We start from the raw sequence: 17,537 nt of genomic DNA on the forward strand, positions 1-17,537 counted from the left end.
TTGAATTCATCGTGCTGCATCATTACCATGTCCTCTCCAACTTTCTGTCCTCACTGCCTTCGTCAAAAAGAGGAATTTGAATCTCAGTGGGATTTGACACGATTAAGAGAAAAAAAAGTAGAAATAAAAGTCTGAGTCTAATGAGGATAATTTTTGTGAACCCTGCCAGGAAGATAAGCCCCAACATTACGATAAACACTGACACAAAACGTATAATTAACTAATTGCTGGCGAGAGTACAGTTACTTTTTCATTTACCTTTAAAATTTTAGCAGAATCATAGAAAAACAAACTTACATTTGAGAGTACAGGCCAGAAAGATCCTCCTGGCAGCATATGATCATCATATCTGACCAAGCTTTAGACTCCTCCAAAATAAAACTGGAAGCACACTGATTTACATTCACCTCTTTAACATGCAACTGCATGATTTGCATTTGTCTTGTGCATGCTATTTGCATGTGCGTGATTGTTTTGTGCGTTATTTCTGTGGCTTACTTACAAATGATCTGCTTCTCTGAATGTAACAGTGCTTGATAGCAGCAGCAGCAGCAGTTGTCTCTGCTTAATCAGCTCCTAATTAGCCAGAATTAAGAAGTATTTCTCGGCCCATTGAAGAGTCCATTTCCTTTGAAACCAGAGCATAATAAACCTTAAGTAATTACCCCAACTCATGACTATTAACTCGCAAACCGCCAGCTTCCCTTGACAACATCCTCCTCAGTGTTGTGTGGTTAAAAGGCCATTGCAGCTACCCAGCTATTTACATCCCATCTGGCAGCCTGCGAGGGACAGACAGGCTATACTCATTCCTAAAGACAAAAAAAAAGAAGTGTAAAATGAACTCTTTCACTCTTTCTCAACTTAGCCACAGAACTTGTGTTTTCTTCCCTCCAAATAAGTTACAAAAGGGCTTCTTCTCCTTTTCTTTTTCTGTCTTTCTTTCTTTTTTTTTTTTAATCCACACACTCATTTACATGCAGCGAGGCTGAGGAGGGGGTCTGAATGTATAATCTTCTACATTTAGTAGCCTGTAATCCCGACGCCTCTCTGTGATGTGATTTTCTCCTCTCGGTCCCCCATGAACAATTAACTTGTAATCTCCACAAACATACATTCTGTCGCTGCAGAGATGAGAAGGAGGAACACCCAAGGGACCCGGCGGACAAACTGCTTTGCGCTCCCCGGAGGCGGTTCGCTTTGGAGCTGCTGCAGGGATCAGTTGAGCCGGGCTCCATTAGGCTGCAGCCCAGTCCCTCGTCTCAGCCTCATTTTCAGCCCTTTTTAAAAAACAAAAACATTTGCTCTTCGGAAATGTTAAATAAATACTGCACCATGGTGTTTTTGTGCAACATGAGGTGTGTGGGTGCAAAAATAGGTGAAGAATTTGATAAAACAGGCTTGAAAAATGGTTTTGGTTGCAGAAAATTCACCCATATATTGTGCTCTGTTGCAAAATCCTCAAAATGTTGCTATAATTAGGCCTCATTTCCAGGAATTCCTATTTCAGTAAAATAATGTATAGGAAGCCAAAAACACACTTAATTATCTATTATTGATTTTCATTCACTCACTTGTTGTTTTTCCTTTTAAGTATTTTCTATAAGTCAATATATTTGACCAATTTTCAGCTTAAAATCTGCATTTAATTTTCCTTTATTTGCAAAAAGCAAATGAGAGACCAGTAAAAAGTGTCAGAGTAATTACATGTTGGTGTTTTTAACTGAGGCCTTTTTGCAGTTTATTGCACTTCACACACTCTAAAAACATCATTTAAAATAAGACTTAAATGTTAAAAATGTGTAAGAATTAAATATGATTCAGAGCAAATAAAGAGAAATTTAAAGGAGTGGAAGTTTGCCTCTAATTGAAAATAAATGAGATGTAAATTAAGTTATTAAAAAGACATAAAAAAATTACAATTTATTTAAACTTGACCCAAATAATGTTTTTAATTGTGTAGAGTTTCAAGTGAGTGTTTCTTTTATATATATATATAAAAAAAAAAAACAGAAGAAGACAGTAAATATGATTCATAATTCCAGTTTTATTGAAATTTCATCCAGGGACTCTGGGCGATAATAAATATTTCATCAGTCATCAACAATGTACAAAAATAAAGACACAGGGTCTCTGGGCATAACAAATTCAGTTCAGCAAAAACAGTCACATGCTGTGATAATTACACCATCATGCAAACAAAAAAGGAGACAAACGTGTTTAAAAAAAAAACAAAACAGAACAAACAAAAAAAGAAATTAGATCACATGTGAGGCACACAATTAGAATAAATCTAAAAACTTAGATTTTAAAACAAATTTCCACGGTGGAAAAATTGTTTTAGCCAAACACATAAATGTCATTATTTTCATATAGAACTCAAGTTTAAGATCCTTGGTACAAGGCACAGAGAGCATTCTTCGTTTTCACAAAATGACGCCTGATAAAAAATAAAAAAAGCAAAGTGAGTTAAAATGTTCATGCAGCCTCCTTCACTTCTCTTATTGACGGAAAGTCAGTCAGACACAGGAGGAACATGACATCTTGCTGCATGACGCAACTTTTTTTTCTCTTTTTACCTTCAACTGGCAAAATCATCAGTCTTTATATTAGTCCTTGTTACAAGGAGGAAAATAACACGTTATTTTTTTCTCATACGCCAAACAAGAAAACAGACTAAACAACAACATGCACCAGTGAGGCCAAATTCACCCTCATGCCCTGAATTCTCTATTTACAAGCAGCTCGGAGTCTCTGCTGAGTGTCAGCATCATTTCATCCCGTCCTTCCCCTCCCCTGTGAGTCTCGTGAGGCTGCTGGAGGTGATGGGGATGTGCGGAGGAGGAGGCACCTGGCAGATGGTGCAGGGACACGGCAGCCCGGCCCAGTGCTGGAAGCCGGAGCCCAGCTGCAGGGCCGGGGGCGCAGCCGGGGAGCCCTTCATCAGGGAGTGCGGCGCCCTGATGGACGTGAGCCCCGGCAGCGCGCTCGACAGAGTGGAGGACGTGGAGGAAGACAGCGCGCTCCCGAGGAGAGGGTGCACCTGGTGCGCGGCGGCTGCTGCGGCGGCAGCGGCGGCGGCTGCTGCGGCTGCGGGACCTCCGGAGTGTCCACCGGCGCCGGGTGCGTGCGCAACGGTGCCGCAGTGGAAAGCCGAGTGCTGCCCGCCGTAAATCTCCCCCACCAGCCGCTTCATCTCGTCCAAGGAGCTGGTGAGCATCAGGATGTAGTTCCTGGCCAGAAGCAGCGTGGCGATCTTGGACAGCTTCCTCACCGAGGGCCCGTGCGCGTACGGCATCACCTCTCGCAGGCCGTCCATGGCCAGGTTGAGGTCGTGCATTCGCTTCCTCTCCCGGCCGTTGATCTTGAGCCTCAGGTGGTACATTTCCTCCTCGGTGACCTGCTTCTTCAGTTTGTACTTGTTGCTGCTGCTGCTGCTGCTGCTGTTGCTGCTGCTGCTTCCCACTGACTTGGGGTCTCCAGAGCGCAGGTGCTCGCCGCCGGTCATCTTCTGGCGCTGCTGCTCGCCGCTCTGCGTGGAGGAGGACACGGAGGAGCCGACGTGGTGGTGGTGGTGATGGTGGTGCGGGTGGTCTCGCAGAAACATGCCGTCCATGTCCGGGGAAGAGGCTCTGCTGCTCGGGCTGGAGTCTGAATTCATTTTATGGGTTTGCTTCCGAGGTTGTTGGGTAGGAGGTCGCTGCTGGCTTCCTCCTTCTCTCTCTCACTTTCACTCTCTCCACTCTCCCTCTCTCTCCTTTTACTCCCTCTGTCTCCCCCCTTTCTCTCTTTCTAGAGCCTTTTAGTCGCTCTGGTCACCTGATGTTGCCTGTAAACCCTCCTGTCCCGCGCCTCTGAGCCTTCTTATCACATCGGTGTCCACTTTGGCGTCTGTGGCTGCCGACTTTCTCCCTGCGTGTGTCTCTGTAACTCTGCGGTGAGGAGGACACTGATAGTGGGTATTTATACAAGCGGACAGACAAAGCGGCTTTCCTATTCATAACGCCTAGTTAGGAGGATGACGTGCCCGTTAGGAAGGGGGCGGTGTGCTTTGACTGTCCCAGTGACCGCGGTGCGCAACCATTCACTGCCATTGTCAGGACGCTGTTGGGGGCACAGTGCGCCTCTCCTCTCGGATCACAAAGTTTGCGCTTCCTCGGACAAACTAACCAGAAGCCCCTTTTATTTTATTTTTTAAACTGCTGCGTAAACCCTAAATTCTGTGCATTCTGTGCATTATCTGCCGCGCATCTTTACGCGCGGTTTCAATTTTACGCACAGCCAAATTAAAACATGATCGCCTGAACGGAGAGGAGAGACCTCGCGGTGCTTTCTTTAACATTTCAACACATTTGCTGCTCACTTGTTTATCGGACATTTAAAACCAAAGTCTCCGCGCTTCGGCCGGTTGGTTGCCTGAGGGAATGAGGAGGAATGGGAAGGGAAATTGCTTCTTTCCCATTCAGCGGCTACTGCGGCCGCAGGGGTGCAGGGCCTCCGCTGGGACTGAGGTAACATTCCTGCTCCGACACTCGGCACTCTGCTGGCCATATGGCAGCATGTGGGCGTCAGGCTTTACCCCATGGCTGGACCTATATTAAACTTAAATGTCATTATTATCGTTATTATTATTATTATTATTATTATTATTATTATTATTAGAGGCTATAGCAAGTTTTTTTTACATACATGTATAATTCGAATCTATTTTTATTAAAAATATTCTGCCCTCCAAATAAAAACTAAATGACAATTAAACACTAAAATTACTAAATATCAAAATACACTACAGTTATTATTGCTTTTCGGCAGAAATTAAAAGTCTTTCAATACACACAAATGCAAAAAATGCAAACTAAAAAGACAAATTAAGGAAGAGTGAAAAATTTTAAAAGAAAAACTAAGATAAATATTATTAAATATTAAAATCAGCATGCATTTTTAACATATTTAACCATTTGGTGCAAACTAACACATGCACAAAGACATTTCTCTATCAGAAATTTCTTTGTGCTTGTGCTAGTTTGCATTTCTCTGTTGGAAAAGCAGCTTTAATTTATGAATAAAGCAAGCAAGCAGATCTGTAAAGGTGTTGCTGTGGTAAAATATTGGGGGAAAAAGCTCCAAATTGAGTCAGCATTGTCTATATTGAGCTGCTGAGAGCTGCTCTCTCCACTCTGAAGAGTCTACTCCAGATCTGTTTTGTGGAGGTGGAGTGGAGGAACGGGCCACCAAACAATAACATGTGGAAGTAACTGAAGCACTCTTCCTCTCTTGACCAGCACCACCTCCGCCATCTCTCCATCCATCCATCTGTCCGTCTATCCGTCCGTATCTGTCCGTCTGCACTCTCACCCACACACCCACCCACCCGGCACTTCAAACCCGGATAATAAAGTCTCAAAACTCCGCTCGGTGCTCGATCCTTCACCAATGAGATCCCCCTGGTAGAACAGTAAAAATGTGTATTCACGGCCTCATTGTTGGCCCAGCAAAAGAGCCCTCCTCATAAAGGTGCTGCCAATGCAAAGAAAAGCGCTGGTCGGCTTTGCTCTCTCTTGGTGGCATTTGAAAGTGTAAAGCTTTGAATACCAATTGCTTGAACTGGACATATGTGAATCCGCTGTAAGCCTACTAATCCTGTCCCCAAGTGTTTCTTTGTGTGTGGGGCAGCCTCGCACACCCAAGAGAAAGTGTTCCTAATCCGGCCAATGTGGAGAAATGTGTGAATGAGAGGGACGGAGGAGGCGTCTGAGCATGTGTGTGTGTCAGGTATCAATTTGTGCTTCTCACAGGCTTGCTTTTGGGTTTTTTTTGGCTTATGTATTTTGGTGTTGTTTTTTTTTGAGTGTGTGTGTCCATCCGAGGCCTCGAGCTCCACACCACCAGGACACTGGTCTAAATGGAGGCAGTTATTCACCGTTCCCCACACTACTGTCGCAGCAGGTCGCCCATAATGTGCTCTTTTCACTGCGTAAGCTCCTCGCTGTCCTTTTATTCCTCTGTTCGTATCTTTTTTTTAATCTCTCTCCTCCTCTCACACTCTTTCTCGCTCTCTGGAACTCCTTCTCTCCGGTTTCTGGCTCTGCTAGCGTCTTCTCTCGCAGCCCTCTGTCGTTTTATCTTCCTTTCTTTAATAAGTGGCTCTTTGCCCTCTCACATCAGTTTTCTGGGCAGCAAAAGGACAGTTAGTGACACACAAAAAAATCCAAATTGGGTCAGTAATGTGTTGTTTACTGTTGGGTTGCAAGAATTGAGCTCTTTTTAAACTTACTAATAGGTTTATTTTTTTTTTGCAGTTTTGATTGACATTTGTGCATGATTTTGTCCAATTACCAGCACATTTGTGACAGTTTTAACACCAGTTTGTGTGTCCATAACTTGCACAAATGACCCAGCAGTAATATAGAACAGAACTCCAGCTTTGGGTCAAAACAAATAAATCTTACGGACTAAAGTTGACTCGGTCTGCACCAGTTTGTGTGTCGAACATGCATGTTTTTTTGTGCTAACACTGAGAAATCAAAGTGAGCTTTTAATTCGTGGCATGCTCTTCAACGATAAACTTTTAATAGTACCTCAAGTCTTCAGAAAGTAAGGAAGGGACAAATAATATCTGATATCTTCTGTCTCCTTTTGGCTGATTTCTGATGCTGATACTGATATATGGACATATTATTGAGGACAAAATAACAAAACTACATTCCTTATTTATTTTTATGGAACATTTTCATCTTGACAGTCAATGTTCATTTTTGGCTGTTATTTCCATTATTTTTAAAGCCTTTATTAAGTGATACCGGTGATGTGCTCTATTTAAAATCAGTTTAAGCTAAAAAAGTGTAATTTAGATCAGTGATTTCCATCTTACTGGGCTCATGTACTGTCATTAAATGTCAAACCAACAGCTAGAAACCTAGACAAAGTTTTGGACACTGACTCGTTTATGATAATCAGTTGATAAAAGTTAAACTAAGCAGCATCTCTTTCTTTTCTCATACTGATCTTGTGAAGGTCAAACATGCTTTCACACTGCTATATTTTCATTATTGCAATTGTCTGTATTCAGGGGCGAACAAAAAGAAATGTGTCTTCAGCTTGATCTAAATGCTGCTGATTTAACTCATGTAAGGAGAAAAGCAAGATCATGTAACATCTGTTGTTGCCTTTTTAGTTCTTGTTGATTTTTAGATTTTAATTTATTTTGTTGAATTTGTAGAGTCCGACTAGACAGAGTGAATATTCAGACCCTCAGTAGGAGTCGTGTGGATGTTTCTGACATTCAAGACCGAATCATGTCTTAGGATCTGTAGTTTGCAGAATCAGTATAACATACTTGAAATCATTCCTTAAAAAGGCACCTCTTTAAGTAAGCTTTATGTTCTCTACCTCCACATTTTTTATTAAGCTGTGGCCTTTCAGTCTCTTAAATTATTTAGTTGCCATTTTGATTAATTTTATTTTTATTTGGTGTGTTCTGTTAGATTTCACCTTTTTGTTCCTTGATGGAGCCCTTTAAAAAGTGATTGTTTTAATAATTATTCTTCCAGCTAATCAGAGATGGTGTCAGTTTTCATTGGTTTATCACTTGTTCCATTCAAGACCAACACCATCCACTAATTCAGTCTAAAAAAATCAGAAACATCTGAAATGATAAAATGAATTTGCACAAGTCTTTCAGATTTATCTTTGGGATGTCCCGACCCCAAACCAGTGGCTTACAACTCTTATTTCTTGTCAGGAGTTCTTGGCACACAGGGTCACTTTTTCTTTCTTTCAAGGATTTATTAACACTAATCACTGTTAGTGTCAATATATCGTCTTGGTGTGACAGTCTCCATACCCAAAACAACCAGACCGGTCTAAAACCTCCCACCACATCTTAAACCCCTCAGCTGGTGTAAGATGTGTTGACTATGAAGGCACTGACAGTAGGTTGGTTAAATCTTGCTCTTCAACAGTGTTGGGCAGAAGTGCATTACTTAGTGAATTGTTACATTAATATGATTTTTTTTTTTTTTTTTTTTTTAGTAAAGAATAGTGCAACAGATTTGAAATTTGTCAGAAATTTGTAATTTTGTCAGGAATTTTGTTCCATTCTTCTTCACAAAGCTGTCGGGATTCACAGTGAACATTCTTTTTCAAGTTAAGCCAGAAATTTTCAGTTGAATGGAGGTTTGGACTCAGGTTGTCCTCCAGGATTTTCCTATGCTTTATTGCGTTCATTTTAGCTCTTACCTTTACAAGCCTTCCAGGGCCTACTGCTGAGAAGCCTCCCTACATAATGATGATGCCACCACCATGCTTCACAATGTGAATGGTGTGTTCATGATGATTTATGGTGTTAGTTGTCCACCAAACATAGCGTCTAGTCTGAGCATCAAATGGCTCAATTTGTGGTGTTATTAGACCAAAAGCTTAACTTCTGAATCTCCTACCTGCCTCTTGGTGACCTCCAGTCTGGATTTTAACAGTGGCTTTCTCTTTGCCACTCTCCCATGAAGCTTGTCTGGTCAAGAACAGGCAGCTGGTAACTCCTTCAGAGGAGTCATGGGTGTGTTGGTGGCCTCTCTAAGCACTCTGTTACTCGTTTGGCCACTCAGATTCTGCTCTAGGCAGATCCTTCCATTTCCTAATGATGGATTCAACTGTACTCCAAGGTGTATTCAGTGACTGGGAAATTTTCTTGTATCCATCTGTTGGCTTTTCAAGAACCATTTCACTGAGTTTCTTAGAGTGTTGTTTTTGATTTTGTGGTGTCTTTATAGCCAGGATTCACCAGTGACTGGACCTACCGGATGCATGTGTGTTTATGCTACACTTATTGAAACATATTTACCATTCAGATGACATCCATTTCACTTATTTTGTGACTTCTAGCACCAACTGGATGCATCTCTGTGGACTTAGGTGAGTCTCATTAAAGAGGTGAATGCAATTCTTCTGCAGTCACTTATTTTACCTTTTATATCTTTAATTAACTGGTGTTTCTTTGTGGAAATCTGTTTTTACTCTGAGTCTTTTGTTGTGAATTTTTGTCACAAAAGCCTGAATAAATTGACTAGGATTCAATGTTGAAAAGCAATGCGAGGGGCTTGAATACTTCGTGTTTCACTGTAGCTGCTGATTGATGGTCAGTATATGTGTCTTATTTGTATGGCTGCCTGCTTGTTAAACCACAATGTTCTCTGCTAACATGTGTTAAATACAAGACAGAGTGAAGGATTCGGGGTTGTTTAACAGCACCAGATGGAGCAGTGATGAGTAATGAAAGTAAAGTAATGAGGAATATAATTCCTTTTCATGATGAGTAATTAGTGATGCGATGTGACTGTGTGCTGAGTAATTGATTACCGTTTTCAAGTGACTCGCCCAACGCTGTTCTTCAGCATCACTGCTAACAATATGAAATGCAGGCTTCAGCACAGGGACTCAGCCTGGCATCTACTGTCAATCAAACACTAACGGAGACACACTTCTTCAGTCAGCTGAGACAAAAAGGAACATTTCTGATATTTCCTCAAAGATGGTTTTTCCTCCTTTTAATAATAAACTAGATTTAACACTTTGTGGTTATTTACCTCCCCCAACCAGTGAAATTCCAGTTTAAATTCCAAGACTTGGAAGGTATTTGTCCAAGATAGTAATTGTATTTCTGTTTGGCCAATAAAGCTGATCCTTTAATAGCACAAAGTTGCAGCTATGACGGTAACCAGTGCGTCAAATATAGATGTTACTGCAAAAAAACTACAGATTTTCAAAAACACAGTTCTTCACACACATCTTTAACCTGGCAGCACGAAGGTCTAAACAATTTTCAAGGTATGCAGTCAAGATTGGTGTCATTTAAAAGAAATCAGAATTTTTAAAATTTCGGCCAAATAAGTGTTTTGTGAGGTTACAGTGACCTTTGACCTTTAACCAATAGATTCTAATCAGTTTACTATTAAATCTAAGTAAATGTTTGTGCCAAATACAAAGAAATTCCCATAAAATAGCAACCATAAATACACGTTTTATAAAGCAGACTGAATGAACGAGTTTGCCTTTAGTACTGGGGAATTTTAATGACAGTCAGCTCTCAAAACAGTGACAGTGATTTGTGATTATTATCCTTCCTAACTTGTGTTTGAACAGTTCCAGTCATTGAGCAATTATAGCATCATATATATGGAAAATACTTCCAAATACATCAAATCTAATCAAATACAGTAAATATCTAATATTTAAATTTTTTTTAGCAACTATGAACCATTTGAAAAGATATAAAATGAATACATTTTTGTCCACTTTGTGTCACAACAGGGTTTTAAAGCTTTGAAAAGTTTAAATACACCACAGAAGTGAAAATGTGCCTCCAGAAAACGCTAGTCTCCTCCCTGCCTGTCCCTCCTGGGTGGGCCCGGCCACCACACCCCCTCTAATAGTCTCAGGGCAGTAAACGGTGAATGGAGGCGTCCCTCCAGTGGTTTGTGAAGACAATCTTACTATCAGTGTGACACAAACTGTGTCCGTTGAATATGAAGGAGAGCAGCACTGAATGGGAAACAATAGTCACTCAGAGGGAGACACAAGGTCAAGGTCACAGCCGAAGGTGTCAAGGTTGCTTTTAACCCTGTAAAACCCACTGATGCAGAAATACAACAGCAGTTTTATTTTTTAAATACTATGATCTATCTACCTATCTATCTATCTGTCTATTTCTTAGTTTATTTTATAAATTTTTTTGCAAATTTCTTTTTATATATATATATATATATATATATATATATATATATATATATATATATATATATATATTTGTGTGTGTGTGTGTGTGTGTGTGTGTGTATATATATAATTTTTTAAAAAATATATTTGGTTTATTTTATTTATTTTTTTGCAGATTTTTTTTTCTATATTTGGGTTCTACAGGGTTAAAGACATTAGAAAAAAATTAACATTAAGGATTTGATTTTCTCTACAATAGTGAACTACTAAAGCACTTTTAAGCATATGTTTTAGGCATGTCGTTACAGAAACTTTATTATGTGAACAGTTGGTATTCATCATACCTTTGTGACTTCTTTCAACATAGAACTCTCCTCGCTCCTGTTTGTAGTTTTCTCTGACATCTCCAGTACTTGTCATCCTTTTAGTGTCAAATTGTGCCAAACTCTGGCCTCAACTTGCAATCTAATACATTTTTTGAATTAATTTAATTTAATTTGAATAGTTTGTAGTATCATTACAGTTGATACAGAAGGTATCAGTCTGCCTGTTCGCCTTATAGCAGAGGCAAAATGCAACAACTCAGACAACAAGCCTCCCTAATTTAACAACAGGACCGTGTCTTGGTGTTTGTATTTCTTAATCTGCTTTTTATGCATCTTATTTCTTTGAAGACGTGTGTGCTGAATGTGACAACAGCAAGTTATAACAACAAGTTCTTAGATGTTATCAGTGATCAGAGAATACAGAATTCTGCTGTCGATCACATTGAAATGAATTGAAAAACTCATGACTGGATTGATTGGGCAACTTTGTTTGTCCTGCTTACAGTGATAATTACCTGGCTAAAGTTGGGGAATGATTGCAGGCATGTTTAAATAATACTCCCCTTCTTTCCTCCTTTGCTCTGTCATAAATAAACAAATCATTTTGGGACAATGATGGTGCTATTTTTTGAAGAGACTCTTCGACTCAACTTTTTATTGCCCCTGATCCTCCTCAAACATGGCAGCGTCTAATTCTGACCCATCAGACAGGTTGTCAGAGGATCTTTAAGGTTTTTGTTCTGCAAATTGCTGCTACACTATAAAACCCGATGAGTTATCGTGACTGTTGAAACTGATTACATCGGAATTTTTGAGTAAGTCTACCTCATATTTTAAGATCAGGGAACATTCTTTATTAAGTAGCCTTAACTAGCTCATTTTAAGTCAAACTTACTTGATTTTATAAGTCAGAGAAACATTAAGTCATATTTACCAGATATTTGGAGTTCACTCTACTAATTAAAATCAGCACTGATAACTTCAATATTTTTATTACCCTAACATAATGTATTTAATTTCTTACCAAGTGTTTATTTTATGTTAACTTAAAATTTTTAAATTCAACAAAATTATATAAACTCCCCTATAATTAAAACCTTTATCGAATTATAACTAAAAATGACCTGATTGTGCACTTAATTTTTTAAAAACTCATTATCTTAAATTTGAGTATCTCTTAACTCAAAGTTTCTAATTTAACACTTTCTGAAATTAAATAAACAGGTAAAGACAGACAATTTAATCACAAGTTACTTCTTTATTAATTAACCATAAAATATTTGTCAAACATCGGCCATAAAATTGGTTGGAAAATGGAAATCCAATGGACTCTTCAAAAACAGCAGGCTATAAAAATCACCCAAGAAATGGAACTTCTAAAAGTGGGTAATATGCATAAAATCCTGGTACATTATACAAAACTTTTCATTGTAAAATGGATCTATATCCTAACAGTCTTGGCATTTTGCACAACAAATACCAAAAGTCCAATATTGCCAGACACCATTTTGGTCACAAAGATATCAGACATCTACCTCAGTGTAAGTATTTGACAGTGTCACATTCGGCAGACTTGTCTTTCAGCAAATAGGCTGTATGGAAAAGCAAAACCAAGGAAGGCTGACATGAAACAGACTGAAATCACACATTACAAGGCCCAAATACAAACGTCTTCTCTGACTTTACTCTGCTGCTCTGATCTTCCTCACTGACTCTGGATGGCTGCAGAAACTGTCTTCCTTTGGAGCGATCTCCTAACTATATTCTCAAAGATGCAATGGCGATTTTTAGCTTTTATTCTTCCTTTAAGAGGGCAAACCTGTGTCCAGATGCTAACATCAGAATTCAAATGTTGTATAGGACGTTTAAAAACTTTAAAATTCCGACATCCAGCAGGAATATTCAAGCTAAATTTAGATGGAGGTTCTGTTGTTTCTTTTAGAGCCATCCAGACCTTGTGTGACTGTAGATGTATATTCCTTTCATTTGCCCATCAAAGACATCATCATGCCACAGTTTGAGGTTTCACAAGAAGCGATTTCACAAAGTTTCAAGCATTCAAACGACAGATGGAAGACAGCAATGCTCGTTTTCTCAAAGTGAAGCCAAGCAGCTACAGCCAAAAGTATTGATGAGACTTATTACTTTAAGTGACAGCTCGACATTTGAGAAGTAGAAGATATACGGCACCTCCCAGAAATGTTAGGGGAACTTTTAAAAGCCTTGTTTTTCCTTCATTCTTTGGCTAAATTCTGGGTAAAAGAGAATATCAATAAGATTTCTCATTCCTATTTTGTGAAAAGTAAACAAACCTTTAAATTATAGCAAGCCTTTAATTAAGAAGATGATCAAACGATTAAAATCTCGTTAATTACAGACCTCACAACCATCTCCGCCAACATGAATATTGAGGTCCTAATTAATATTTGTGGAGCTGTTTTGTTCTTGGAAGACACTGGCGTTAATTAGCCAAAAACAAGTCAAATTAACATTTCAGTAATGAAGAAACATACCTTCATGTTCTTATTTCTCTCTGTCTGAACACACTCTGATACAAATTTGGCATCTAAAAGCTTTCTGAAGCATGTAGATGGTGAGTTTATGAAACAGAAGCAATGTTTTCTGTCGGGCATTTTTCATCCCGATGCACAACTGATCAAGGAAGGTCGCTATTTCTTGATCACTTTTTTAAAAGGAGGAATATTTATTTCTGTGTGAAAAATCACAGTTTAGTTTGCCATTAATGAATGCCATAAAATGCAAGAAAAAAACTCTTTAACACTTACTGTGATGGAAATGGGTAGGAAACAACTAGTCAAATGGTCAGCCATTTCTAAACCAGACAGGTAGTCCATAACCTGTCGCCCTGGTAATCCAGAAAATAACACTGAAGTGTTTTTTTTTTTTAACCCAAACCACAACATTTTTCCTCACATTAATAGTAGTGTAAAGGCCTAATAGTAGTAAATCAGGTGCCTAGCCTTAATCAAGCTTCTAACGTGTAAAAGTGTGATATTTCCCTAAATATGACCACATAGTTTGGTGCCTAACACCAACCAGTACACGAGTCAAACTAAAAATCAAACAACTACAAAAGCAAAACTTGGTTTTGAGACTCATTCATCAAATGTTGCTCTTTCAAACTCTTTCACACCACATAAGATGTCACAATTTTTATTTATTTGAAAAAATTCCCTTTAAAATGTAACTGAAGATGAAGTGTAGTTGTACAGGACCATGATTTTGTGGAGCCAGTGTTGTCTATAACACCACATCCCTCCCCAGCTGGTTTCACCTTCATTCATACCTTGAATCCTATGAGTCTTGGGTCATTAAGAAGATGCAAAATATATGAGTTGGGGATGAAACACCTTCAAGAACCTAAAAAAGAAGTCCAGCAGGGTCAATATATAATTGAGGGACTTTTGAAGTCCATGGGATATATCTTACATACATTTTTATTAAAAATTTAAAAAAAAATAATGTTTTTTATGTTCATTATGAACATGTATGTACAAATTCCAGAGTTATTTATTATGGAAACAATCACTTATTAATAAAAAATGACTGGATATCACTAAAATATCAACTAAATAACCGTCCAAATTTAATAACAACCACCTTCTCATGAGCTAAACAACAATAAAATGAGCTGATTCATAAACTGTTTTGATTGTGTTCTTTTTATTAAGTTGAGATAATCATGACAGATATTTTTTGGCAATATATCAACTACGTTACCCATTACAAAACACCTCTCAAGGAAGTGTGTTAATTCCAGATCACATGACCTGCTGCACATGATGTCATTTCCTCCTGAAGAAAAGACTGGCCAGACTCCAAGGCTTTCTGAGTTATTTAATATAAAGTAGTCAACAGGTTTACTACAATATATTTATAAATAACTTTCAATTTCAATTTTACTCAATTGTATATATAATATTTAGAAGAATCTTTCTGTAAAAATGCCATGTGGTGTTTGGTTATAGGTGGCCATGTTGATTTTAGGCCTGAAAACAGCAAAAATGTCAGCTATGATACAAAAAGTCCCACAATTATATATTGACCCAACAACCTTCAACTGAAGTGAACACTAGATCTAACCTTAATTACTGAGCTGAAGCTTTAACCAAGCCACAGACACATATGAATCTAGTATCACTCATGTCAGCAGACTTCCCAAAAACCCCAAACTATTCCTTTAACCTTTATAATCACCATCTCCACCATCATCCTCCCGTCGGTCATCAGTCATCCTCCTCCTCCTCATTAGACTCACACAGACATGCCACACAAAGACACACACCCACGGCTACACACACCACCAGCACTTAACCAGCCTCCAGTCCGGCCCGCCAGCTTTTGCAACAAGTTCTCCTTTTAACTGTCCCTTTCAGCGCGGGACAATCAGACACCTCCCATCGCCTCCTTTCAGGCCGCAGCTCCAGCGTCGCCTGCTCTCCTCCCCATTCTGCTCCCGGTGTCACTTTGTGTCCGCTTCGCCCCCTCGCAATGGGTGCACATGACCAGAAAATGAAGCAGGGGTCTCTGCAAGCGGGGAATGAAAGCGAGTATGTTTGTGTGTGTTTGAGAGAAAGAGGGTGAGAAGGAGAGAGATTAACATGTAGGATTTAAGCCGGTGTGACGGGGTGAGGGCGGGTGAGTGGGGTTACATGTAGGGAGGAAAGTTCGGATCAGGCCTGGCTTGTGCACATGCATGAGTGTGTGGCGACCGCACCCATTAATCTCAAGTTTAACGTCAAAAAAATCACCACACACACGGAGCTGCATTCAAACACATGTATGTGGGACTGCAAACACACACACACACACACACACACACACACACACACACACACACACACACACACACACACACACACACACTCCATTAGAGAAATATCGCTGGTTACAGGGTGTTAAGTCCTGCTTACTGTTAGAGAGATTATCACATCATTAACTCCTAATGAAAACCAATTCAGACCGCTCCCCTTCTGCGCTCTGTGCTCGCTGTTTCTCTCTCATTCTGAGATTTTCTGTGTAACCGGGCGACGTAACATAAGACATCCATGCTTCGTATTTTAGTTAAAGGTCTGAATTGGTATGCTGATTTAAAATTTAAATAGATCTATGATAAAATGATTGCATCTTAGTGTCTGTCACAGTAAAACTTCTCTCCTTTTTTACTTTGTTGACATGCTATGTCATTACAAAGTGTTGAAAACTACTTCCACAGCTTACATTTTCATAAGCTTATGACTAGGAAATAAAACAGCTGCTGTACTGTTGAGAATTTAACTCAACTTGTACGTGATTGTTTCATTTATGTGCTATTTCAGTTTATTCGAGGCTACAGTTTGTGGTTGTTTTTAGTTGGATTCATTATTTGTTTTGGGGTTTTTTGCTCAGGTATGCATGTATACTAAAAAAAAAATTCACTAGGGACTGTGTTGTTCATATTCTTGCTCATGTAGGCCTATTTTATTTGAAGGTAGGGTTAAAACAGCGCTTTAGGTAGTAGTTTCACATACATATGAGGGTACTTGAGAGACAATAAGTCCATCTTATGTTGGGCATGTAGGGATCTGTAAAAAGAAGAGCCTCAAATTTTAGTTTTTCTTTTAATTCCGAAGCCATGAAATTAGCCTAAAAGAAAAATAATTGTAGCAAAAGCAGACTATTGTTAATTTACTCAACGGTGACACTCAAATAGCAGCAGTGATTAGCAACATACAGGTAACATCCGGTTTCTTTTCAACACATTTCAGTATTTTTTTCGTCATGTGTTCAAGTTAATGCAGATATCAGAAGCTTCACTCAACTAACAGTCTGAAGAAAAGCAAGTGGAGTTGTTGTAATACACACCTGAATGTAAAGGTACAAGCAAACAGGTGCTTTTTGCTTGCAAGAAAAGAATCTTACACTTGCTTTTTATTTATTTCTTTATTTGATAGGGACAATGCACATTAATAACGTCTATTTAGGCAGCAATAGATGTAAATATGCCGGATTATAGCAAAAATGCTAATTTACGTTCGCAGTCCCTAGGCAGGTAAAAAAAACATAACAGTGAAACATACAGTGAAACACAGGACAATAGATTATGATAAAAGGACAATAGGTCACAATAAATGCACATTACAGAAAGTACACAAAGAAGTTGAAGGTCAGTGGTCACTAGACTGGTTCACTTTCAGCCACTGTTTAAAGTGAAATTTGAAGGTTGGTAACGTGGGACACTTCCTTATGGAGAGCTGACGACTGTTGATCTTATTGGCCCTCACAGAAAGAGCGTTTTGTCCAAATCGGCCGATTTTTGTTTTTCTGTGTGGGACCTCAGAGTCTCCTCTAAAGGAGGCCCTGGTCCTGACACCGCTGTGAATCCTTCTTCTAAGAAAGTCAGATATGGGGGGAAGGGGCGAGTCCATGGGACACCTTAAAGTTCAAACAAGCAAATTTACAGTTATTAAAATCCTCAAAGCTCAATAAGTTTTACTTCTC

The 17,537-nt window shown here is 39.2% G+C and overlaps 1 protein-coding gene across 1 annotated transcript; it reads right to left on the reverse strand.

The window, feature by feature from the left end:
- Positions 1-2,027: 2,027 nt before the first annotated feature.
- olig3 (oligodendrocyte transcription factor 3) lies at positions 2,028-3,931 on the reverse strand. The gene has a single exon (XM_035950484.2). It carries the CDS (start codon positions 3,659-3,661, stop codon positions 2,771-2,773), a length of 891 nt encoding a protein of 296 aa, XP_035806377.1. The 5' UTR covers positions 3,662-3,931; the 3' UTR covers positions 2,028-2,770.
- Between the last annotated feature and the right edge of the window lie 13,606 nt (positions 3,932-17,537).

Source organism: Amphiprion ocellaris, chromosome 16, assembly GCF_022539595.1.
Source record: "Amphiprion ocellaris isolate individual 3 ecotype Okinawa chromosome 16, ASM2253959v1, whole genome shotgun sequence".
NCBI lineage: Eukaryota > Metazoa > Chordata > Actinopteri > Pomacentridae > Amphiprion > Amphiprion ocellaris.